Raw genomic sequence first — 25,375 nt, 5'->3', positions numbered from 1 at the left:
GGTAATTTTGCGGTTGTAACAACTATTTTCTTTACATACTGCTATAGAAAAGGGACTCTTTTTAACTTAATTGAAGACACTATCAAGAGTAAATATACTGGGGCTTTTAATAAAAACAGTATGAGGAGAACATTCAAAGCTAAATAATCAGAAGCAATTTGTGTTCATGAGCAGAATGATGTGTCATTTTTTTCCCTTGCAATGCTCTGTACTGGATCAGTTTTGAGACTGTGGCAAACTTTAAACCTATCTTAAAATAATGAACAGCAGTGAGGGTTGAAGATAGTTTGAAAAATACGCTGGAAAGAGAAAACATATGCCACAGAGTGTGGTGCAAAAGTCATATTTCATGCATGACTTTAGAGAATGTTAATAAGGATTAGAACCATACTTCAGCAGAATAACAATCAGTCAAAGAAGTGTAATTAATTTTTCTTTAGATCTCTGTTAGACAAAAATACAGGAGAGATAGCATTGTTGCCTATAGATTTTGCTCCAGCTAAGAAATATAGCCCTTAAATACATGTCATAATTGTACACTATAACTGGAGTGTAGTACATGACTCATTTGCTTTATAGTTGTTGGTTTTATAATATTATGAATCCAAAAATATTTTAAACTTCAATTTTTTTTGCTTTGGCCAATAAATATGATTAAGATAATACATCCAAAAACATATGTAAGCTGTGTATGTGGGACATATGGAAAGCAGATGTGTTCTTAATTTACATATGACCTAAAAAAATCAGCTGATTACCAGAGATGGTACTTTGTGAAGCTGTTTTGGACTCAGAAGCATTGTTGCTAGCTCAGCACCATTTTAAAGTAGGCAGTTTGCTTCTCTTGTGTCTGAAACCCCAAACTCAATGCTGCAGAAAGACGGTATCCCTGGAACAGTGATCATTTGGCTTCACACAGAACAGCCCAGAAATGGAAAACCAAGATCATTTGTTTCTAAACACAATTGTTATTGAAAACTTCTCTTTAATATTTTAAGTGTAAGTTCCAGCACATGCTTACAAAACTTCAGTTGTGCCCTTAATAATGCTCTGTCAACCATAATGATAATAAAGGCCATGCTCAGTTTCCATTAATAAGCCCAACTCTGAATGCCAAAATCAAAAGGCAAAGCTGTGTCCGTCTGTCTCACTGGTGAGAAATCATGCTGAGGTGGTAGTCACTTTTTTCAAAATCACAGTCACTTTTTTCAAAATCACAACAGATCAGGGAAGCAGTTTCTTAATTATAACCCCTCATGACAGAGGTTCTCTGGGGACCATGTTCTGGTCTCCACTTTTTAGCTACACCCGATCAGAAGGCAGAAACTTACCATCAGATATAAAAGGCAATGAAAAGCTTCGCTTATGAGGCGCTCTTGGTAGCATATACAGCCAAGAAGGAAAGTTCCTGTGTCAGTGTCAGAAGAAGTCAAAGCTGGGCTGCAAAGTGGGACACCAGAAATACAGGGCTCCTAAATCTTGTGAAAGCAAAACATTTTCTAGCCTTTTTCTGAGAAGAGGTGGATCAAATCGCAGGGGAGACTGTCAGGGGGACGAGATAGCTTTTCCAAAACACAGGCTAATTGAACGCACCACTGGTAAATAAAGACACATTTTTTCAGGCAGGCATTTGTCACAGTTAGGAAATTCTCACTCTTCTGCCAGGCTCCATCTTGGCAGCGTCCACGGGAATTGCTCCAGCCAGAGTCCCCCTCGCAGAGGTGCCAAGATGCAAACCCGCCGCTGCCGCCTCTCCCTAGTGCTCGCGGTGCTCCGCAGACGTGCCCAGAGCCGCGGTGAGGGCCTGGGCAGGATCGGGCGCCCGGGCCTCGTGCCGAGGGCGGCAGCTCCGGCCGACTGCGCTGCCGCCCCTTCTTCACCCCCTCCTGCAGCGGACGTGGGGAGCCGTCCTCCTCCCAGCGAGACAGATGCCGGGAAGACCTTGCACGGCCTCTGCACTCCCTCAAGCCAACAGACAATATTTTTTTTTTAAGCAAACAATATTTTAAAATCTGTCTCCTCTCTCCTCCCTGCTGACATGTAATTCAGGACTTGCCGGTGCAGCAGTGGCTGCAGTGGACCCGGTGAAGCGAGCCCACGGCCAGCCCCACTGCTCACCCCGCTCCGGCGGCAGCGCGGGACGGGGCTTTCCTCCACAACTTTGGGGAGTGCCTCCGAGGAAAGCGTGCCCACCGCCGCTTCCAGCAGCGGTGGGGACTGCCCGCTGAGGGAGCGAGGGGCTTGCGCCCGCGCCCACCTCGGTGCTGCAGGGCCGTCTCCTGGGCATCTTCCCGCCGCGCTTCCCGCCTGGGGCTGAGGCCACGGCGCCGTGGGGCAACGGCCAGGAGCCGTCCTGGAGCCCCGCACGGCCCTGGGGACCAGAACCCTGCACTGGGGCCTGGGTACGGACAGGGTCTCTGCCCGGCAGAGACCCCAGCAAGCACCCAAGCAGAGCAGGACTGCTGTCTGCTGTTTCTCATGTATTAAGCTTTAAACCAGATACAATTGGGGGTTGTTTCCCCAACGTGGGCTCCACAGCCTACGCCGTTCTCCTGTTGCTCGTATATATGTTATGGATATACAATGCTGGTACACTTTCTCACAGCAGAGCCGAGGTGTAAAATTCATACGACTCTGGCCCAGCAGCTCTGATGCTGAAAGATGCTTTGCCCTGGCTGCAACACGGGTTCAAATCCACGCGTCAGGGCTGGATCTCGAGAGCTCCCATCCGCAGGGTTTGGTGCTGCCCCGCGGTTTCTCTCCACTCTTCCCGAGTGCAGGAACGCTGAGATCGACAGGCAGGGCACCAGGCAGAGAGAGCCGGTGTGGCAAGCGGTCAGTGTCACAGGCACTCGTCAGACCTACTGCTGAATTAGGATCCTGAACGATTTCTCCTCCTTCTCCCCTCTGCCAGTATTTTTCTTTCCTTGTCCCAGAATCTGTCCTCCTTCCAGGAAATCTCTGTTTATATCAGACAAGGCAATGGGACATGCAGTTATTGTTGGACTCTCATCCAGAAACCATTGCTCCTCTGGCTCCGCTCCTCTGCAGACAGCCCTCCTCCTCCATGGGCCACTGCCAGGGCTTGCAGCACACACAGCCCAGCCCTGCCACCGCCAATTTGGGTGCCCCCTGCCACCGCCAACACCCATGGGGCAGAGATGTAATAGACTCCCCGGTGAGAAATTAAAATCCCACTCTACTTGTCAGAGCTACCTAATACAATATGCACAGAGATTCTTCCATGATAAATCCTAAAAACTTAATCCTGTGAGATGCGGCATCACTACAGCAAGGAAAAGAAAAAAGGGCTGTAGAGAAGAACCCAGCCCGTAGGTTGTTGGGGGCATTTTCTCATCATCATCAGAGACCTCATGATCTGAAACATCTGCATTGTCTTACGCTGGTCATCAAGACCCACTGTCCCTCTGAACTCCAAATGTTTCCCTTCTCCACCGTTCGATGCCTCCCTGGGTCACAGGCCCTCGCACACAAATCATTTCAGCCTTCGGAGGGGGCTGAGAGGAAAGCAGGGAGGCTCTGAAATTCAATCCCCAAAGGTTTTTTCTTTTTTTTTTTTTTTCTTTTTTTTTTGGTCCAAACAAAAGTTATTTTTCTTTCAATGAGAATGCTTTAGCATCAAGTGCTGCTAACACAGAAACACCACCCCGGCCTCACTGTGAGCGGATGGTTGTTTCCCCCGTATACTGACCCTCTTGCTCAGAGAAGGGCAGGATGTGTCAAGAGGTGCTGCTGTGTAAAGCTTCAGGGCACGCTGTAAGGACAGGGTTTGGTTCCCTCTGGAAGATGCAGAACATGCTGCCTTGCCCACGTCCTTCTGAAACAGACCTGTTCGTTGTTACAGCAGGACACCCCACACCGGCACCGCGGCTGACGGAGCCACTGCCTCCCGCGCACTAACTGCAGCAGTGAAGAGCCCCAAAGTTTAAGCCCATGAGATTAATGGGATCCCAGATTGCTTTCTGAAGTCACCCTTTCTGAAATACACGCAGCTTTGTATCGCATCGCTTTGGTTTGCCTTTAACATTTCCGATGTGTTAAAATACTCCTGTTCTTGCATTTCAGGGAGGCTTGCTTTGAAAGTCTGATGTTTTGACGGCTGTTTACGGTTTTACTGAACCTTGTCCCCAAGCACACCCTGACATCACACTGTCTGCTGCAATTCACCTATTAGTTAACTGACCTTAAAAGTTTACAGACGTTTTATGGACTCCTTCACCAGCCTCACCGATTAGCTGGGTATTTAACATTTTTCAGCTCGCTACCCCCAGCCTGTCCTTGCTGCAGACTGCTGCCAAACTGATACCTGATAACTGATTCTGAGATTCTAGCAGAGCTGTGTGTTTAAAGCAAACATGCTCTGCTAAAGGAAAGCCGCTACCTTGTATGTTCCTTCCCTTGCTGTTTTTTTTAAAACAAGGCAGTGTGTATGTTCCCTTGTTTGCACTATATGACGGCAACTGCTGGTGCTTAAGGTGGAAAGACAAATCCAGGCGAAGCAGCAGCAAACTGCTCTGCACACCCCAGACATGAGAACTTTCCCATCCCGAATCCTGGTGCAGCCCGGTCCTTAGAAGCCATGGGAAGAAATGGTGTGTCCCGGGGATGAGCGCGCCTGGGACAGGCCCCAGCCTGCAGGAACCCTGGGCAGGTCGCTTTGCAAAGGACTTTGATATCTGCTGGAGGAAAGTGCCACGAGAGATGCAAGCATCTCCCGAAGATGAGATGTGTGCTCCAACCGGGGAGGCACGAGGTCGCCAGGAGACTGGGTGGGGGGACGGGGCGGAGAAAGGGGAATTCCTGAAAGATAATTTCTTAAGACATTTAATTAGCACTGACTTTTAACATCTAAAATTACTTTAAAAATGTGCATAGAGATGAAAAATACAGAGGAGCTGGACACACCTTCTAAAACTAGGACTGGTGAGTAGTGCCGACTGAACCAGCTTGTCACAGATTAGCTGAAGGAAGTTTTACTCAGTATCTCTACCAGTAGTGCCAGGATGAAAGGAAAAACATCTTAAAATTTTCCCATTCCCTTGCTTTTGGTTACAGTTTGAAAAAATACTTAACACAAGAAAAAAATAATTAGTCTATCCCCCAGAATGCAGCATTCTTAAAATTTCCCAGACTTCTGTTTCAAAAATTACAGCAAGCAGTATAAACTTCACAAATCCACTGAGGAGGCAACTCTTCAAATACCTGTGGTTTCCCACATTTTCCAAGGAAAACAAAAAGATTTATAGTTTCTCATGTTAAATCTGAGAGGCTAAACTTTGAGAGACATACTTGCCCACCTGCTGCATGTGTATTAGTTCTAGCTGAAGAGAAGTCAATAAAAATGAAGAAAGAAGAATTTGCAGAGCTGGTTAAAGTAATAAGATTTGTTTCAGAGCATCTGATCTTTAGACTAACAGACTTCCAAACAGTTGGACAAGTAAATAAAGCACCACAGGGAACCGCTAGTTGGAATAGGTTACCGCAGGGATACGCACAAAGGAATTCCTACAACTAAGAAAGGGCCGGAGCTATGAAACTTATAATACCAGCGATTGGGATGAATTGCTGACTTCTACGACACTTAGGAGCAAATTCTATAGGTACCCACACTTTGAGGAGGACATAAAACTCTGTTCCGAGCTTCAAGAAGTATTACACCCAATAAAAATTACCACTGAGTAACAACAATATTTTGCACTTCATGTTGATCCTATGCTTCTGAAAAGATGGGGTTTTTTTAGTTCCACTTACTCTTTTTTCTGGATGGAAGGTTTGAAGAAGCTTAGCGATACATTTCCCTACATGGTCTTACACGACGCAAAAGGAAATATTTCCTTTAAAGGCCTTCCTTTCTTTAGAGAAACAGAAAGAAAATCCAAACAAAAAAAGTTAGCCTGTGAATCCTCCTACCATCTCCCCGGGATTTTTCTGTACCGCATACACAGCTTCCCCGGGATGGAAGCAGGAGAGCAAATGCACGTCATGCAGGGTAGTTCAAGACAGGATACGTGAAACCCATGAAACAGTCCCAGCTCCCAGGAATCGGGAGCGGGGCTGTGTAATACAGCAGGCTGCATGCAGCTCTGCTCCGGCAGAGCAAAGCGCAGACAGCGAACAAAGCAGGAGATGTCCCATGTCCATCCAGCGACGAGGGGGTGGAGGTGACACTGTTGTAAGGTGCCATCTGATCAGGACTTCTTTTCTGTGCTTGACATGAATAAGGGGATTAGGATGGCAAGTTTCCGTGAGCTCACTCTATCGGACAAAAGGCCCTGAGGTTTAGTGTCACACTGCCTGATAAAAGTACAGGAGGCTGTCAATCAAGGGCTCCTAGGTACTTGTGTCGGTGACATAATCTTATTAGAAGATAAACCAGTGAAATCCTTTTCATGATGAAAAGTTACATTTAATTGCTCCTTTGCTTTTCTTCTCTTTCTCTTGTTCATTTGTCCATTTAACTTTGTTAATGTTAGCTATTACAAGAATATAACGGCACAAAGATACAAGCCATCTACACTACAGCCATGGTCATAATAAACTAACAGCTAAGAATCCTGAAGGATGGTAGTGTCTGTGCAGAAACAGCACCAGTTGTGATCTTTGAAACAGAAGGTCAAAAGAGGTACTGAATTAATTAGCAGGAGTGCTCATGCACAAGGATAAAGTTAAATGTTATGTCAGTTGCTTTACCAAAGCAGCTGACAAAAAGACTAAAAAATGGTTAAAGCTCAGTCTCTGTGCAACAAACAAAGGTAAACTTTTAATATCCTCTTACAGGAGTGAATCCAAATTAGCCTTAGTAATGTGTCTGTTTTAGCCAGTTTCAGGTTGTTTCTTTCAGTTTCAAAAACAGGCAGCTGATGCTGATAGCATGAATCACCGCACACTGCCAGAAATGAATCAGGAGAAACTTCACCAGAGTCCGGAGGGGCGAGTTGGGAACGTCAGCATCTGCATCCCCTGCAGGCCCACCGCGGCGGCCGGCACCTGCAGCGCTACGCCTTGGGCTCGGCTGGGAGCAGGTCAGGATCCAGCCCGTGTCACACAGGCCAGGGTGTCCGGAGGAGCCCTGGCAGCGCAGAAGCTCTCCCGTGCCTGAGAGGGAGGCTTGAGAGGGCACACGCGGGGTCTGCACCGTACTCTCTTCTGGGGAGAAAGGAGAGGAGAAGGACGGGATACTCTGTCCGACCAGAAGACCCTGAACCCTGGTGCAGAGGAGGTGGCTCTGACGCCTGGACACTCTACAGCTGGCCACCCGTGTGGCTGTGCAGCTGCGGCACGAGCAGCCCACACGCGTATTACCTGCCCCAGACATACTGAGCACAGCTCGCGGGCAAACACAGGACTCGGGTCCTCCCTCATCCGTAGTCCCCCAGCCTTCCCAAGACCCCCCAGCCATCATTCTGAGCCGAAGGAGGCCGTCGTGCCTGCAGCTGGGAGGTGGAGTACGAAGGGCGAGCCGTCATCCACACAGGTGGTACGGCATCGCACGCTGCGCCTGCCGCCCGCTGTCGTGTTACACGTGTTTGCCGCGCGGCACGGGCGCTCCCCTGCGCGTGCATGCCCGTGCACCGCGCTGCTCTGTGTGCGTCTCGCAGTCCGGCACTCACAAACATCAAGGCCAAGAGAGAGGGGATGAGCTGCCCGGGCTGCCATTACCGCTGGGCGGTCGCTGCTCTCTGCCCACCCGGGCGGCCGCAGGCAGCTCTGCCCGCAGCCGGGGGCCTGGGGGGGATCAGCCACCGTCGCTGTTGAGCGGCAGCGGGACTATTTGGTCTGGCTCGAACTCCTCGGCAGTGCCAGAAGCAGCAGAATAGCAGGAAGCCCTGCAAAGTTTTAAAGCTATTTTCCAAATATTTCCAGTTTGGGAAAGAGAGCTTGGATGTGATCTTGCTTTAACAGGACTAATCCGACAAAGGCTAAATCGAAGGTCAAGAAGCCTGTCCTGCAAAAATCAAAATGGACACAAAGATTAGCCAAGCCTTTGCCGGTACGGAAGAGGAGAGTTGCTCAGGTCACTGAGGCCCAGATTGCCTCAGTAAATGCCTCTGGGAAGTAAATGAGCATTCACCACACAGTTTAGTCACCCCAAGGCCCCCAGCTCTTCAACTAGTTGTGCGTGTAACTTTACGTTGTAAATAGCTACTGAAGAGACTGAGTAACATTAACCACCTTATTAATGCAGGATCACAGCCCAAGCTAGAAGCTATGCTTCTCAAAATATATATTTTTAAAGCATCATACAATTGTCACGATTAATAAACTACAAACATATTCTGTGTAAATGACTAGTGCCATTTAGTGCCACGGAGTACCACTAAAATAAGTTTTACACAAAGCACCTGAGTGTGCATATTATCCAAATAATTTGGCTCTGCAAATGTGAAAAGTTTAAAGAAAAAATGAATTCCATTCATTTTACACATACTGTCCCTTATTTTATCCAAGTGCCTGTCTGACTGAGAACAAACTAGCACTTTAAGTTGAAATGCTTTGAGAAACTAAAAGTGTAATTCTCTCCCATAACTCAGATGATCTTAAAGAAAATAAGTCCTCCAGTGTTCTTCAAGAAAACCACATTTTCATTTGAGGACTAACAAAAGAAATCTGACAAATGTCTTAATTCTTTGCTTTTTTAGTAAAAGTACGCATGAAAAATCATAAGAAAGAAGGATCAGAGTGGTTGATGGCAGAACAAAAGCAGCTGAAAAATGTGATTTAACATTGGTTAAATCAGTGGTAGTTGGTGATTTAGTGAAAAGACAATTGTTACATTACTGGGCTCCTGATCACATGTCACTGGCATTCCACAAACGCTTTGCCAGTGGAAATCTAACTCCAGCTTTTGGGAAGGCAATTTCAAAACAGTGCAACATATTATAAATTAATTACCTGACTTACTATTTTCTCTCAAAACAACAGTTTCTATATTATGTGTATTTACAAAATCCTTTATTACGTTTTCAAATATTTAATCACACATATTTCATACCTGCCAGTTCTGTGTTAGACTCTAGAGACTCTGATTACTAAATTGAGAAAACCTGTCAAAAATATTTGCATACAGGTTATTTGGTATGCACCCAAATTCCTCTTACATTTTTCCTGAAATCAACACGAGATGTGGAACAAGATCAGCCCCCCCCACTCAGCTCTGTCAGGGAGTTGTCCTGGTCATCCCCATCTGAAACGTTGCAGGGTGTAGGCTAATCGATGAAAGCGAATGCCTACAAATGAATGTTTAAAAGCTTACAAAGCAGCAATGAGGAAAGAACAATGGGTGAGCTAAGCGCAGAAATTTATTTTTACTGATTGAACTTAAGCAAATCCAAGGAACCATTAGGAAGTGCTGTCAACTAAAGCTTGAAATCTAAGAAAGTAGCCATTCAAAGCACAGTAGGCCCTTATAAACAGTTAATCCACGCAGCTGCAGTAGTTAAAGCAAACACACTACCCTTCACTGCGCCATCAATTACACCTTCCCAGAAAAAATTACACAAACTTTGTAGGATTTTTCAGAGAGAAGATGGATTCTTTTGGAGACTTGAGGTCAAGACTGGGCTGTTTAAAGTATATTATTAACAAATAAACATTTATTGCAAAAAAACCCTATAGGCCTTTGGGGAGGAAAATTGTGTTATTTTTGGCATCAAATGACACAAGCCATTTATGACATGAATGGCTATCACCAACAGACTGATGAAATGGCAAATGTCTCCCACTTAACTTCCCCTGGCTTCCTGAATAAAGTTTTTCAAACACTTTTTTCCTTCTGAAATGGCAATAAACTCCATGTAATTTTGGTTTTCTCTCTGTTCTAGCTATTTCAAGATCCGTAGCTGGAAAGGGTTGAAGGTACTTCCAGATGGAAGCTGAAGACTCCCCAAAGACTGGTAAGGCGATGAAAATCACATTGTTAGGATCCGGGGCTATGTACTGCCCTTGTTTGTATGTATTCTTCCTTGAGTGACAACTCGCAATTGGCTTTCAGATGGCTGGGTGAAAAAGCTGAGGTTTAATTGTGGCATCCAACAAATTGAATGTTATAGCTCTTGTCATTGAATGTATCCGCTCTGCGCTCAGACAAACCCCTGCCAAAATATGAGCTGAATTTTTAAGTAAGAAAAAAGCCACAAATGGAACAGGCTTCAATTATGCTAGACAACCAATATTCACAGGACATGTATGAAACGAAGACAGCTTGCTTGCCTTGGGCTTGTTTTCCAACCTTTCTGTAAGACACGGATCAGCACAGCGAGCTCCGCTACTGCCCAGCGCTCAGTCCCACCGCCCCGGGCCAGCCGTGGAGCACGGTCGCTTGTGGGACCATGGACTGTCCTGCTCTGGCCTCTGCCATGAGGGATGCTGCGGGCAGGCAGGCGTCCGCAGGGAGCGGGCACCACCGGAGTGCCAGCGCTGCTTCGCCGAGTCCTCCCATCTCCTCCGTGGGGAGCAGCGGCTGGATGGGGAGGACGCCATGCCGGGCAAGGCTGCTCTCCCTGTAATTGCCCTGGAATCTCTGGGGATTCTCCCACATAAAATTAATGCAGGCGCCATGAAGGCTAATTTATTCCACACCCACAAAACCATGCTGGGGAACTGGCCCGGGCATGGGTAGCGAGGCCGAGGCAGCGCGACTCTAAGGACCACGCTAGCAGGAGCTGCGTGCCCCCGGAGCACCGCCTGCTCCCTCCAGCGTGGGACACCCACCCAGGAGTTCAGGGACCCCACAAAGGCCACGAGTGCCCTCGCAGCCCCCAGCACAGGACACGACGGAAAGCTGCCACTGAAATACAAACTCTGCCTCCTCTGTGCAATGTTCTCCCGCGGCAGCTCCTGCCAGGGCTGCGACAGCCAGGAGCAACCAGGGTGCAGTGGCTGCAGCAGGGGATGCCCCCAGCAGTGGGATTCTGCCCGCTCCTCCATTAACAGCGTAGCTGTCGGTTGTAACGCTTTCTGCTCCCATCAGCTGAATCACTTGTTAGTTGCAGCTCCAACCACCAAGCCTGGCAGGTTCAAACCAATGATACCAAGTAGAGATAGTATCGCTGCAACATTTCACATGCCATTTATTCCCTCAAATAGTTTTACTCCATTTGTACTTTCGCAACATTTCATAAATTGCTCTTAACAATAACCTGTCTTTTGTACTACAAGTACTCCCATCGCTGTGTCTCATCTGTAAAAAACCTGTTGCTTTTCTTTTTACACATACACAAACCAAGAGGCACATGGAGGACGTTGTAGTATCTGCTGTAAGCATCAGTGCTCACGCAAATGCTGCCATAAGCACAAACAGCACATGGCTACAACACTGTTACTGTCACCTGTTCATAACTTTCACGGGAAAAGGCGCGGACAGCTTCCTTGCAGCTTGGCTGGTAAATGAAGTAATGAAGTAAACAATTTCTCATATGTGTGTGTAAATAAATAAAAGTGAGAAAGTGCCCAGATATTGCAAAGCTTCGGCATGTTTGGCTGACAAGAAAGGGAATCCTTAGAAGAGCAGCATCGCCCCTGGGGCAAAGCGATGCCCAGAACATGGGAGCTCTTCCTCCCTAGACCTCAGGGAGAAACAGGCTATGAAAATCCGGGCAGCGAGGCTGTCGGTACTGCCTCCCCCAGCCCCGGGCGGGCAGAGGCACCGGCACGGCAGCAGGACTTCCCAGCCAGCTCTTGGCACCGGTGGGCGACGGCACCGGAGCCCACGCTTGTCGGCTGCGCGCCTCCAACCACAGGGCAGACGCTTGCCGAGCCGGAGCCTGTGGGCATGGGGCAGGATCTGCCTGACACCGGGGAGCACCGCATGAGCCTCCAGCAGATGCACACACCTGCCTGCAGCGACGGCAGAGCGGGTGCTGCCACCCACGCTCCCACCCTCTCCTTTCCGCAAGGGGAGAGCTGGAAAGGGGCACTACGGCAGTGGCAGAGCCTAGAGCTGCCGCCGAGCTGCATGGGGCTGGGGCAGTGTCAGCTGGACGGGCTGCACTGGCCGCCGAACCTGAGCTCCACAGGGGCACGCAGGGTCACTCCAGTCCTCTCATGGCAGCATGCGCTGGGGACGTCCAACAGCAGCCACCGCTGAGCCCCAGCAGTGCGAGATGGTACCGGGTTCCCTGCTGCCCACCACCACAGGGTCCGCACCCTCACCTGCAGGGCTGACAGCAATTCTGGAGCCTCTGGACTTCTCCCCTCCCAGGTGCAAATGCAAATTCTACTGGCAGGACAGCCTGGGGGGCTTTCTCTGTACGGCTTCGGTCGTCTAAATTTCACTGAGGCTTCCTTAGTCGCCCCTGTCACGGTTACAAAGTAGAGATGCTGTGTCTGTGTGATTGCATGTAATAAAAAACAGACCGACATGTAATAAAATTAGTATCAACAGAATCCCTTCAGAAAAACGTTTTCTCTTAAGATGTCAAGAGAGCGGCACACAATATGCAAAACTTGTTCACTGGGACCCAGGGCAGCCTGTCTTTGCGTTGACCTCTGCAGAGAGGTAGGTCTTGCTCATTGTTCCTTTCTTGCTCTCTCTTCCCTCTTCCTTTCTCGCTCCGGACTCTAATTATCAATGACCAGAAGGTGACTGGAAAGCACTCGAAATACAGTATTTGCATTCCCCCAGTGCAGTCACAAGCACAGAGAAGCCAAGTGGCTTGCAGAGGACCACAGAGCCACCGGCAGAGCAAGAAGCACATGCTTGGCTTTGTCAGAATGCTTAATGAGGGAAAGGGATTTCTAAAGCCTCGCTGCTGGTACTAACGTTTATATAGGGCCCCACCACGCTTTTCTCATCAACTCTAGTGTGAGTGGGAGCTGACCCAGAGGGTCACGCTCCACATGCGAAACTTTTCTTGCCATCAGATGAAGCCCATGCCAAGATCCAATGGCGAAGACAACTCACAACATTAAACTGCGACCTCTCTTTAGGGTGGGTTTTGCCTGTGAAGAGCCCCATCCCCAGAAACTTCAGCGAGCGCCTCCGCCGAGCCCTCTCTAGACACTTGCTGTCAGGTAAGTAAACTGACCTTGCTTGACACTGCAAGCCACTGCACGCCGGGGCAATTGGCTTCAATGGCATTACTCACGGGAGCCCTGGGAGTGGGGATTTGCTGGCTGAGGCCCCCGCCGGGGCCCACAAACTGGCAGCGTCAGCCCCTCTGCGCAGGGAGTGTTCCCGGTGCTGGTGACTGCTGCAGGAGGAATGTGCTGCCAACATCCGCAAGCAGTCGCAGCCCGCTGCGCGCACCGGTAATCTGAAGATAGCTCTCAAATTATAACAGATAGGTACTGACTCAAGCCTGCATGTACATACAAACCTTCATGGAGTGGATATTCAGCCTGCAAACCACAATTATTAATAGCAGGGGGCGGGGAGTAGAAGGAGGGAGGATCAGCTCTTTCTCGCCTGGAAAGTCAGAAATGCCAACCTCCCAATGCCCAGGCAGACCCACCTGAATGGGTAACCCACGTGGCCCCATCCCACGCATGCAGGGAACCCCCACTCACCGCCCCCCCAGCTCCCGCTCACCCACCACAGCCAGGAAGAGCCAGCCTGTGGCTTTTGACCCGCGTGAGCTCACGAGCAGCGCCAGCACAACTCCAATATCCTGAACACGTCACTCGACTGGTAGGGGGGACGGACCAGGTCACCTAGACCCCCAGCTGCTGGAAGAAGTGGCCGAGGCAGAAGTGGGGCTGTGTGCCCAGCCAGCTCCAGCCTGTGCGGCCGTGGTGGGACCCTGGGAGCCAGGTCAACCCTCGCTCCCCGCTGCTCAGCACCTTCCCACAGCTCCCTGCAGCACCTGGCACCTCTCCTGTGGCTCCCGACCATCTGAGAAGCTCAGGACGAGGCTCACGAGCTGGGTGGGTTGGCCTGCTCCTGGACAAGGTCAACCACAGCACTGAGGGCACAGCACCGCTGAAGTAAATAGCTGAGGTGCTGCTGCACTGGAGATGGCTTAGCCCAGATCATCAACTGCAGAGAAACGTCTGCAGAAGACACTGAGCGTTTATGAACAGTGCTGGGGCTTCCAGACTATCACGTACAGCTGGACCTTACTGCACCAAAGTATCCCCCTAACCGAAGGTAGCTCGCCTCTTCTGCAGTCATTTCAGTGTTTTGGTTTGCATTTTTTTGTCCGTTTCATTATTTCCTACAGTGCTTTATTGTGATTTGCTAATAAACCTCCTTGTACGATATAGAATTAAATACTTGTCTCATTTCACAGGCATTATCAAAAGAAACCTCAGCAAGAACACACCCCCTACCACCACCAAAACTGGATTAAAGTTGTGACATAAGAGAAAAAACCAGAAACCAGAGAAGCCGCTTCCTTGGGAAGCTGCAGAAATAGCTCTATCGGGTGATAGAAAAATGCTGGCTGTAGGCAAGCTGATTTTGCCAAAGGATAGGATCCCACAGGTTGAAAACAACTGTTCTGTGGAGTGGATGTTAATGAGAACTGTAACCTTTCTCACTAATGAGTTTTGGCAGGTATCGTGCTGCAGCCCAAGGGTCCAGTCCCGCGGAGCTCCCAGTGACCCCAGCTCCAGCTGTGGCAGGCAGCGGTGCCCAGCGCGCTGCCGAGCCCCACCTCGAGAGCAAACGCTATCCCCAGTCACACCGTCCACGTCCACGTTCTATGAGAAAAGTGCTTTCTCGCTAATATGCAAGGAATGCACCAGTGCTCAATTTGTAAGGAGAAACTACTGTAAGAAGCAATGATGTTTCTATCAGTCTGAGAGAACGACGAGTAACCACTGGCTGTAATTAGAAATGCTTTCAAACAATATTAGTAATTTCTTCTGCAAATTCAAATTTGCTTGCTTCCTATCATAATAATAACCTCTAATAAAAGTAACAACTGCAAAAAAACATTACCGATGTAGACTATTATCCTTTTTTTGGTTTTGTTTGTGTTTGGTTTTGTAATCAGTGAATGGTGATTCAGGTTACTCGAAGGAACAAACACATGAAAGTAAACTTCCTAACAGCTACCAGGAGGATTTGGTCCTCAGCATGTGCACATAAATTCCAGTAGCTCTTACTGGGAGAGTGCATGTGCGCTCTTGTACATTATAAATAATACACTGATTGCAGTAAAATCAAGAGCCAAATTCTGTCCTTTGATGAGCAAGGATGGCTCTCATTGAAGTCAATAGGAATTGCATGTTCACAAGTTCACGTCAACATTTGCAAAGGAAAATTTTGTGCATATTAAAAAAATATTATGTTACAGAGGCAAAGCAAATGACCTCCACAACAAGTATTCTCTGTAAATGCACTGGCTTCCTACAGGAGCATCAGGGTATAAACCCTTATAAAGTTCCGAAGAAATATATTATTCCTTGTTTATGTTGATATTGAGGGCATTTAATCAATTTGTCCCATAGTAGTTCTGCTGTATCTGTAAAGAAGACCACTGCAAAATTTCAAAAACAACAAAATAACAAACTGGAATTAATCATATTAACAATTCCTTTACTGTAATACAATCTCGCAAAGGTCTGCTTGTTCAGTTGCCCACAGGCAAACAGTTTTTGAGAGTTGAGTACAATACCCCAGTTCTGTACGAGCATCGCAATGAGAAGCACGCAGGTGGGTTTAGCTGGGCTGCTGGATTTCCATCTCAGCCTGGAAAAGTTGGTGTAACAGATCCTGGGTTCCTCTGGCAATACTGATTGAATGTTTTACCTTCTCGAGACAGCGGATACTTAATGTTGCGTACAAGATAACTTCATTTTAAGGGTTTTGCTTCTACATAATCTGCATTAAAATTGCATAATATGCCACACATGGTGCTTTCTACTTTTAAGGTATATTTAGCGTCCCATAAAGGGCAATGGCAATACATATATTCTGTCTATGTGTTGGTCATCTAAAAGGAGAAAAGGCTTGTTGTCCATAATTTGTTCGGGAACAACCAGAGCCTATTTTGCAAAATGGCTGTTTTGAGAACAGCCTGGTCAAGTCCAGGGAACAGAAGTCCCCGTCCACTCCTCACATCTCTCTCACAGCAGTAACTTGCCCTTACTTTTCTTAGTGCCCGCTGATGCCGGGGCTGGCCGAGGTCTCACTGACTGCATTAGTCATAGCGATTGGACAAGTTTGTCAAGATATGTTCAAAGCAATTGCAGGCATACCAAAAAGTAAAACAAAAGTAAGACAATATTTCATTTGGGGAATATCAGTCTAGCCAAAGCAAGTCCAGGAACTTAAAGTAAACCTCAGGTTAGTATGTGTAAAAAACATAATAAAAAATTAAAAAAAAAAATAAAGTCAAAGATCTGCCTCAATTTTATGTTGAATTTCAAGAGGCATCTAGAAACAGTGAATAATTTGCCTGAACAAAGTATGCAAGATTCAGATCTGTATTTGCATGCATGTTATAAATACCAAAGAGCATCACATTTAAAACCGAAAGTCAGCTCATTTTACCTTACAAGTATTGCCATTTTTTTTTTTTCCCTTAAGGTCCCTGTTCTCGAACTCAGAAGTCTAGCTTTACTTTCAACATTTATTTTAAATTAGATACAAAGTTGTTCACATATTTTTTTTACTTAGTTACCAATAAAGTGGTGTCTCCTTCCCTAAATGTTACCAATGCTGTTAAAGCTCCCACTGCTGCAAAATAATCTTATCTCCCTGTTACATTTTTTAAAGTATCTTAACTCAGAAAAGACCTCTGCTTTCTAAAAAAAAAAAAATAAATAAAAATTCGAATATGTTTTTATCAAACAAAAATCAGTTTTAATTCATAGCTTTAGACATAGCATACCACAATTACATAGTCTGCAAGGTGTATATTCAATAATCATTCCCTGCCCGCTTGATATATCTATTCCAATTGACTTAAAGAAAGGAAATTTCTGTTCCTAATTGCACCCATCTAAGCCCAAAGTAACTCCTCTAATTTCATTATTTAGCTGTTAGAGACTCAGCTGTCAAGGTTCACGTCACACTGTTACTTACAACTAACCTTATTCTTTGTTTCAGAACAAATGTGGAGATTTTATATTTTGTAATGAACAAGAAACTGTCATTTCATTATGAGTCAATCTTTGCCTCGTGAGTAATACAATCATCCCCAAATCATGCCAAAAAAACCTTTCTACCACACTAAACCATCCAAGAGCAATACCCAGTTTGTTTACCTTTACTGGAGATTACTGTACAATTCACTTTGCAGTTTTATTTATTTACGTGCTTCCTTTCTTACCTCACTTGAGCAATAACATGACATATCATGCAGGCAAAAAAAAAAAAAAAAAAAATGTAGGCAAAAAGAAGCATTTATCCCTGTTTTTTTCTGCAAGTATGTCATTTGACCTGGTGCACCCCTTATAGAGGACATTGTAATGGTCTTTCTCCATCTCGCTGGCGTTTAAAATTCACAGCCTTTTTGTGAATCTGCATTTCATGCAACTCGTGGCATGGTCCAAGCCAGCCCAAGCAGTAGAAAATCCCTTTCTAATATTACCACGAAATATTGCTGTTGTATTTACACACCACATTCTTCCAAAACTACCACAAGAACTGAACAGCGCAAGGAGTATTGTGCAAACCAGACAGAGAACGTACTTGCCTGCCCTTAGCCTAGCAATGACAAGAAAAATGAAGCGTTTTACTAAGCCCTCTCTTCCCCCCCCCCACATTACCCCTCTGAGCACGTCAGCAGGCGTCCGAGGGCTTCTCTGCGTACGTGTGCCTGGGTGGGGGGTGCACGCGCGTGTGTCTGTGCGCCCGAACGCGCTCCCCCCTCGCTCCCCAGCGCAGGGCAGCCAGCGCGGTGGCTTTCAGCGTGTGTTTCGTTGCAGCCGGGGAGGGCCCCGGCCGCTTGCTCGTGCGCTGAAACCTCCCACTGACTTGCACACCGAGTATGCAGGGAACTCAAGCTCTCCTCTCGTAATTTACTGTGTCTGCTGTACTCTTCATTCCAGGAGAAGGAGATATTAAATAAAATGGAATCAATTCCTGTCACAACAAGAAATGGCAGATTTAGTCTAAATTTGAATTTTGTCTGGAATGAAAAATCAGAATCACAGCTGCATTATGAAAAGCATACTCCTCTTCCTCCTGAATATTTCTTCCCAGCTCTCTGACTAAATTAAGCAGCCTCCGGTTGCTGCTAAATATGCGCCCACCTTTCAAGCTCACCAGAGTCGTAAGCATTTTAAGAGGTACCATGCCTTATTGGTTGCTTCACAAAGGAGGCAAGCAAGAGGGGTATGTATATATTTACAATTGAAATACACTAGTAACGTAATTTGTCTAAGAAGAGACATTATAATCCAGCTATTTTATCATGATATATTATCGATAGTTGAAAAGGTGTGACATATGCCTTTGAACTAGTTCAAAAGTTTAGGCCAAAAAATAACAGACGTGATTTCTAAACAGAAAACAAAACATTCCCGTTACGTATTTCAGTGAAGAAATTTTTGCAGTGTAGTTCTTATTTATTGGTTATTTTTGTCAGGTTAGTAGTTAAGAATTATAAATTATCCCCTTATTAATCTAATTGCCTATTGCCTACATTGCAAAAAGATCCTCCCTATCATTTTCTACCATGGATTAGTGCAAATTACGTATTACCGTTGCAATTATTTTGTCCAATAAGGTTACCATGATTGTAGCAGAAAACCAAAATGTCTCCCCAAATTCCTAAAACACGTTCCATTCCAGATCCCCGCTAGTATTTACTCAGCCTAACTCCGAACCAGCTCCAGGCTCGTGGCTGGCCCTGCCGGGCCGGTGCCGTCCCAGCGCCCGTGCCGTTATCTGCCCCGCAGCCTCCCTACGTGCTGCAGAGATGAATTCCTGCTGACACAGGGGGGACCTGCGGGGGCTCTGCCCGATCGCGGCTACTCTGCTGACGTCATCGGCAGAAATAACAGCTACATTTCCTCAATGTTCCCGCTTTTGGAATTGTTTCGAGGTGCTACAAAAGCCTGACCCTACAGAGAATTTTTAATCGGGCTGATGTGTCCGATAGTGCAGGGCTGGCTGGATTTTCAGCAAAAATGCCAGAGTGTTTCAGCGACTTTTAAAAGCATTTTTAGTGGATGACATAACTTTAATCGTTACTCCATGTCCTGGGCATGTGCTTAGGCTACTCCTCATCTCTAAGATTCAGTCAGGTTTTATGCTATTCCCTAACGACACACACTCAAGGACCAGTCAGTGCCAGTCTGACATGAGAGACAAACGAAGCGGAGGGGGACACCGCTGTTCTACACAACTCTGCCGAGTTCTCATGATGAACAATTGCACTGATGAGTGTAACGACACGTCTGGTGCTCCTCAGTTAAAAAAAAAAAAAAAAAAAAAAAAAGTAAAACTGAAAACAAATAAAATCTTCCTGTTAGCAAACAGTTATTACCCATTCTGCATGTAGCAGAATCTGGGAGCTCAAGTCACCTCTTGTACCACGGATCCTGCCTACATTCCACAGCCTGCGCTCACGACAGACACGCGTGCTCGCTCCCTCTGGAAGAAAAATAACATTCACAAAAATAAGAGACATTTACTAACAGGAAGCTTTTGTCTTTTTTCGAATAGAAAACGCAACTGAACTGGGAAACATCAGCCTCAGTATTATACTCATGTGAAGGAATTTCCAAAATCTGGAGAGGGTAATATTTCCCTACAGCAACGAGGCTTCACAGCATTTTCTTTCCTTCCTGCGAGGTACGCGCTGCTCTGTGCTGATTGTACATAAAAAATAAACCCAGTCACTGACAAGAAAGAACTCAAAGATGAAGGACAGTATAACGACATACCAGAAATATACACCAAGTCTTTTTTAACAGCACCCAATAACGATGCTAAAACAACGTCTGACGTATCTTGAAGAATCTAACAAAAATCTAAATATTTCTCTTTCCCACCCTAAGCAAAACTTAGAATGCATTAGTGAAAAATTATGAAATAGCAGCTGATTGTTTGCTATCCTATCTCTCGAATAAATGACCTCTTTTACAGCCTTTATTTCCAGAGCTAGAATAGGAATATGGATCTTTCTAGAAATTATATGCATTTCTTACATATGAAATATGTAACCTGAAACAGTTATTTTTCATAGCATATATTTTCTTTACTATCAGCAATAACTAGGGCGAATTGTTACGTAACACTGAGTAGCGAGATAAAAACAAACCAGAAAATCACAAAAATCGCAAAAAAATTGAAAATATACAAATGGGAAAGCAATGTAATATTTATAATTATTAATGTTTTATAGCAGGAAGCACTGTTATGAGTGGTACAATAAATAAATTCATTTAAGCAAAGAACCGGAATATAACTACCGCAAACCCCCTATTTTTGATAAACATTCATTCTGAAGGTTTCAGTTTCTCAGAAAGAAAACTTCTTTTAGAGAAAAGAAGTGCAAGTGTAAGGTTCCAAGTGTGCGACAATCTTGCAATTTGGCAAAGCTCTCATTAAAATCAAAGTGAATCTGTTTGACTTGGGCTTGCGAGAGTCAGCCTCACTGGTGCCACTGTACTGCTCTGGTTTTTTTCCCCCTTAAAAACCTTGCAATCAAATGTACCTGTGACCCTCAAAATCTTAAATTTTAGCAAAATAAGTACTTTGCATTAAATCAAAAGATCAGGATGTACTCCTGCAAAAATTTGTTGGATCTCTTGTATGAAAGGAGTGTAAAATACACGCATAGCTTGTCCCACTAATGCACCGATGATATTTTTGTGACAAATTACACTTATCAGGCACCTCTGCCTACTTCAAACTCTGCTTGGGCCACTAATCCATCTCCCCCAGGATTTATTCTAACATTGCAAGCATAGGGGTAGCTTCAAACAGCCAACGTTTTTATTTAAGGGGGGGGGGGGGGGGGGGAGGGAAGCAAAAATGTTTTCACCCTTCCCCCTAATGTGAAATGCCCTCATCCAAGGATGGGCAGTAATCATTCCTGACCCAGTGAAAGGTTTAAGGTCTGATATCTGACCCATCAGAAGCTTGCTTTCATTAGAAAGACGAGACACCAGTTTTCCAAAGATATACACACAGCACTTGATTACAGTCCTGGGAGTTCTGGAGAAATCTGACCTTTAAATTACATTACTATGTACAGAAAAATCTATTTAAAGCAAATTTCAGTAACTAAGATATTTAAGTAATCTTTATTCTCCCCCCCCCCCCCTTTTTTTTTTTTTCTCCACCCCCCAGAGATCTGTAAATAGGACTTGGGATAACAAAAAGCATCTGATTTTACTGATACCGGTCTTCCTCCAATACTGACACTGTTCCACCTCACTACTCCAAAGCACGCTTACTTGGCATACAGGCATTTCACATCCCTGTATGTTACAGCACAGGATGATGGCTGTACCAGCACGCTGGAGGTGACTTGCACAACTTGCTCATGGCTTCACTCCTCCCTCCACACTCTCACTGATAAAACTGATCATCTGCATCGCACAGCCCATGAGAACTACTCGCATGTATGAATAGCTATTTTTATCCTTCAGCTATCTATCATAAGAGAGTATTTCTCCAAGTCTAAAAGGCAGCAGAGAGGGAAAGCACACAAACAATGTCAGCATAGTTTCACATGTTTGCTCTTTGGGGCTAATAAAATTTCAGAGAAAACAAATTTTGATTTACCGTGTCTCCCCTCCCCTTTCCATGAGCTGCTGCTGCTGTCAGTCCTTAGGGGCACACACAGCAGGTCACCATGTAATGTCACACTAGGTGCTGGGATTCAACAAAGGCTAACATGTTGATATCTTTTTATTGCTCGTCAGCCTGGTTACCCCATTTCCCCCCTATACAATCGGACACCTTTGATAATACGGAAAGTTCTGAAGCGGTGACATTTCTATTTTCAGTCTGAGAAGTATTTCTGTTTTTACAAAGCAATAGTCTACAATCTTGCTTTTTAAGGTGCGAAGCGTGACCCTTTATTTTACGGAAACTAAAGATGGGACTTAGAGGGTACATTTGCTCGCAAATAATGTAAATATTTACATTGCCAAATCATGCTTTTTTAGGTAGCCTAAAGACTATTATAAATTCTTTCCTAACTAACAAAAACAGCTAAGGTAGTGCTACCTACAGAGACACAAGTTTCATTGATCTACAGCTATAGCTACCACGGGGCGTTCTATTCTGCGTGGAAGTAAAAGACAAAGTCCGCGGATACGCTCCCTACACCGGGGTACGAGAAAACACAGATAAAGCGGAAGGCCCGGCCCCGCGAGGGCAGGACAGCAGCGGCCCAGCAGGGGAAAGCTCCGGGTGATTTTCACGCGAAGCGCCCGGGCCCGTGGCGGACTCTCTGGTAGCGTGCTGGTGAGGGCTGCAGCACGAAATAGCACGTTTTGTTGTAATTCCTAAACAGGGGGACATTTATCTGGGCCATTTATACAAGAGTTATAACCCTAACAATATTTATACTCAGCATGTCATGTTAGCATTTACTACCAGTTTCCATGGAGATGGATTTTCATGCTGTAGCTATGAAATGCACATTGTTGCCACTAAGCCACTTCAGGCCTTTCTGGAAGCCTGCTGAATGCCTGACAAAAGTTGATGCAAACCAATAGTTGTTGTTCTTTGTTTGTTGCCAGACTTCTAGCAGAGCCATATTATGTCCTAGTGATTGAAGTGCCCATGTTCGCCCCCCTCCCGCTACAAAAAGGATCCTCAATTTCGGTGACAAGCATGAAGTGGGCTTCTGCAGGGGAGGACAAACACGGCGCGGGGCAGGGGCTCTGTCTCCGCGCAGGGACGCGGCGCGGCGGGGGGCCGCCTCCCGACAAAGCCTGACATTTGGGGATAAAGCCGAAATAAAATAAAGCGCGGGCAGCGCCCGGCCCGGGAGGGACGGGGCCAGCGCCGGGCTCCTCCCGCCGCGGCCGGCCGCGAAGGCGCGGCCGGCGCCAGTCCCCGCGGCTGGGCCCCGCCGCGGCCGCCCGCGCACCCTCCGCGCCCGACGGCGGCTCGGCGGGACGGCGGCGGCCCCGCGCCCGGCCTCGCTCCGCCGGGCCGGCCCGCGGCGGCCGCACCGACGGCCGCGCCGAGCCCGGCCGGGGCGCCCCGGCCCCGCCGCCGCCGGGCAGCCGCTCCGCGGGCAGGTCAGCGCCCGGGGCCGGCCGCTCCCCGCGGCTGCCGGCGCGGCTCCGGGGCCGCGGCCGCCGGCGGGCCGGGGCGAGCCCGGGGCAGAAGGGCCCCGCGGGCCGGCTCCGAGCGCGGCGCTGCCCGGGCGGCGACAGCCGCGGCGGGCCGGGCCGAAACGGGCCGAAACGGGCCGAGCCGCCTCCCCCGCCCCCGACGGCGCCGCGGGGTCCCGGACCGCGGCGGGTCCGAGCGCGGCGGGTCCGAGGGGCGGCGGGGGGGGGGGGGGGGGGGGGGGGAGCAGCTCCCCGCTCGCGACAGGCGCTGCGGCTCAAAGTTTCTCCGGTCCCGCCCGCTGCCGCCCGCCTGCAGCCCGCCGCCCGGCGCCGGGGTCCCCGCTGGCCGGGGCCGCCACCCGCGCACGGCCGCGGGCCCCGGCGCGGCGCTTCCCGGCTCCGTCGGGCTCGGGGCGGCGGGCCGCTGGGAAACGCGCCCCGAGCCCGCAGCGCGCCGCCGGGCCGGGCCGGGCCGGGCCGGGCCGCCCCGCCAGGGCTCCCCCGCCGGCGGCGGCACCGCGCCGGGCCCCGCCGCGCTCTTACTGTTGGTAGTCCTGCTTGCAGTAGAGCTTTCGGTCCCGGAAGTAGCAGCTGGTGGTGAGGGCTTGCTGACACGCCGCGCACTGCAGGCACTCCTCGTGCCAGGAGGACTCGTTCACCCGCATCAGAAACCGGTCCGAGATGGGCCGCTGGCAGCCCTCGCAGACGGCCTGGTGCTGGCAGTCCGACCCTGCGAACGGCAGACAGCGGCGTGAAGCGCCTGCCCCGGCCCCGCTCCGCCGGCCCCGCTCCCCCGACCCGACCCCGGCCCCGCTGCCCCCCGGCTCGGCTCCGCTCCCCCCCCCCCCCACCCCCCACCCCCCGCCCCGGCCCCGGGGGCAGCCGGCGGGGCGGCGCAGCCCGGCCGGCCCCGCGGCTCGGCGACACCGAGCTCGACGGCCGGCGCCGAGCCCTCGCCCCGCGGACGTCGGTGAGAAAGCTCCGCGCCCGCCGGCAGCCCCGGGGCGAGGCGGCCGCAGCCCGGCCGGGCCCCGCCGGCGCGCAGCCCCGGGCAGCGAGCGGAGCGCGGGGGTCGCTTTCGGCGCAGCCGAGAAGCGAGCGGCAACTCACCCAGCAGCACTCCTAACGTGGCCGGACCCGAGCGCAGAGGGTGGTCTTCCATTTTAATACCGTCCAGCATCTTTGAGCAGTCCGACTGGCCCCGCGTAAAGCACCTTTCCAAGGACTCGGGACCTGTTGCGATATCCATGGGGCGGCCGGCGGCGCGGCCCGGCGCTCCGGGGCGGCGGGGGAGAGGCGCTGCCGGGCGGCGGGGCCGGCTCAGCCCCGCGTCTGGCCGAGCTCGGGGACACTCTGCGGCCGGGAGGAGGGAGTCGCTTTTATTTTTATCTGGGAGACATGAGGAGCGTTTCCTGCCCGGGCTTCCAGAGACGGGGGGCAGAGGAGAGAGCCGGCGCCGCTGCCCATGGGGGCAGCCCGCGCTACACGGGCGCGCACATGCCGCGCACAGGGCGCAGGGCAGCCCGCGGTGTCACCTGCTCGCCGGCAGCGCCGGAGCCCCACGCCCTCCGCGGAGGGCCCTCCCGGGGCCGGGCCGGGCCGGGCGGAGCGGCGCGGCGGGGCCGGGCGGGGCGGCGGGGCTTCCCCGGCGCTCCGCAGCCCATGTGCCATGCGGCGTCCCGAGGAGCCGCGCCGTTTAGAGCAGGGGCCGCGGCGGAGGAACACACCCCCCGGCGCCTCACCCCTCCTCAAACTTGCTGACATTTGAACTCCATTGGTGCGCGCCGTATCGCTGCGCCGCGGTGATCCGTCTCCTCGACGTCAAATAGTGCCCTGGCCCCGCCGGGCCCCCGCGGCCCCCGAAGCGCGGCGGCGCCCGGGGCGCGGGGCGGGCGGGCTCCGCGCACCCCGGGGCGGCCGGCGCGGCCGGGCGGCGATGCGGGCCGGGGGAGCGCCCCCGCGGGCCGGGGGCCGGGGGCCGGGGCGGGGGGTGGGGGGCGAGCGAGCGAGCGAGCGCGGCCGCCGAGGATGGCGGCGGAGCGGGGCCCCGGCCGCTCCGCTGCCCGCTCCGCTCCCGGCCCGACGGCGGCTCCCGGCTCCTGCCCTGCCCGGGGTAGGTAGCAGCGCGCGTCCCCCGCCGGGCCGCGGGCAGGTGGCGGCGGGACCGTCCCTCGGGGCGGCCGGCGCCGGCGGGGGACGCGGGCCTCGTCCCGCG

General features: G+C 49.6%; 1 protein-coding gene across 2 annotated transcripts in view; it reads right to left on the bottom strand.

Annotated features, from left to right (window-relative positions):
• LMX1B (LIM homeobox transcription factor 1 beta) overlaps nucleotides 1-25,008 on the bottom strand; it is a 105,603-nt gene extending 80,595 nt beyond the window's left edge. For both annotated transcript variants that reach the window (XM_049833217.1, XM_049833216.1), the window contains exons 1-2: nucleotides 24,271-25,008; nucleotides 23,704-23,890 (exon numbers count right to left, since the gene is read on the bottom strand). In XM_049833217.1, coding sequence (XP_049689174.1) covers nucleotides 23,704-23,890; nucleotides 24,271-24,409 — 326 coding nt within the window. In that variant the 5' untranslated portion in view covers nucleotides 24,410-25,008. The remainder of the gene's footprint in view (nucleotides 1-23,703; nucleotides 23,891-24,270) is intronic.
• Between the last annotated feature and the right edge of the window lie 367 nt (nucleotides 25,009-25,375).

Source organism: Accipiter gentilis, chromosome 29 (assembly GCF_929443795.1).
Source record: "Accipiter gentilis chromosome 29, bAccGen1.1, whole genome shotgun sequence".
NCBI lineage: Eukaryota > Metazoa > Chordata > Aves > Accipitriformes > Accipitridae > Astur > Astur gentilis.
This window is presented reverse-complemented; position numbering and strand designations above follow the sequence as displayed.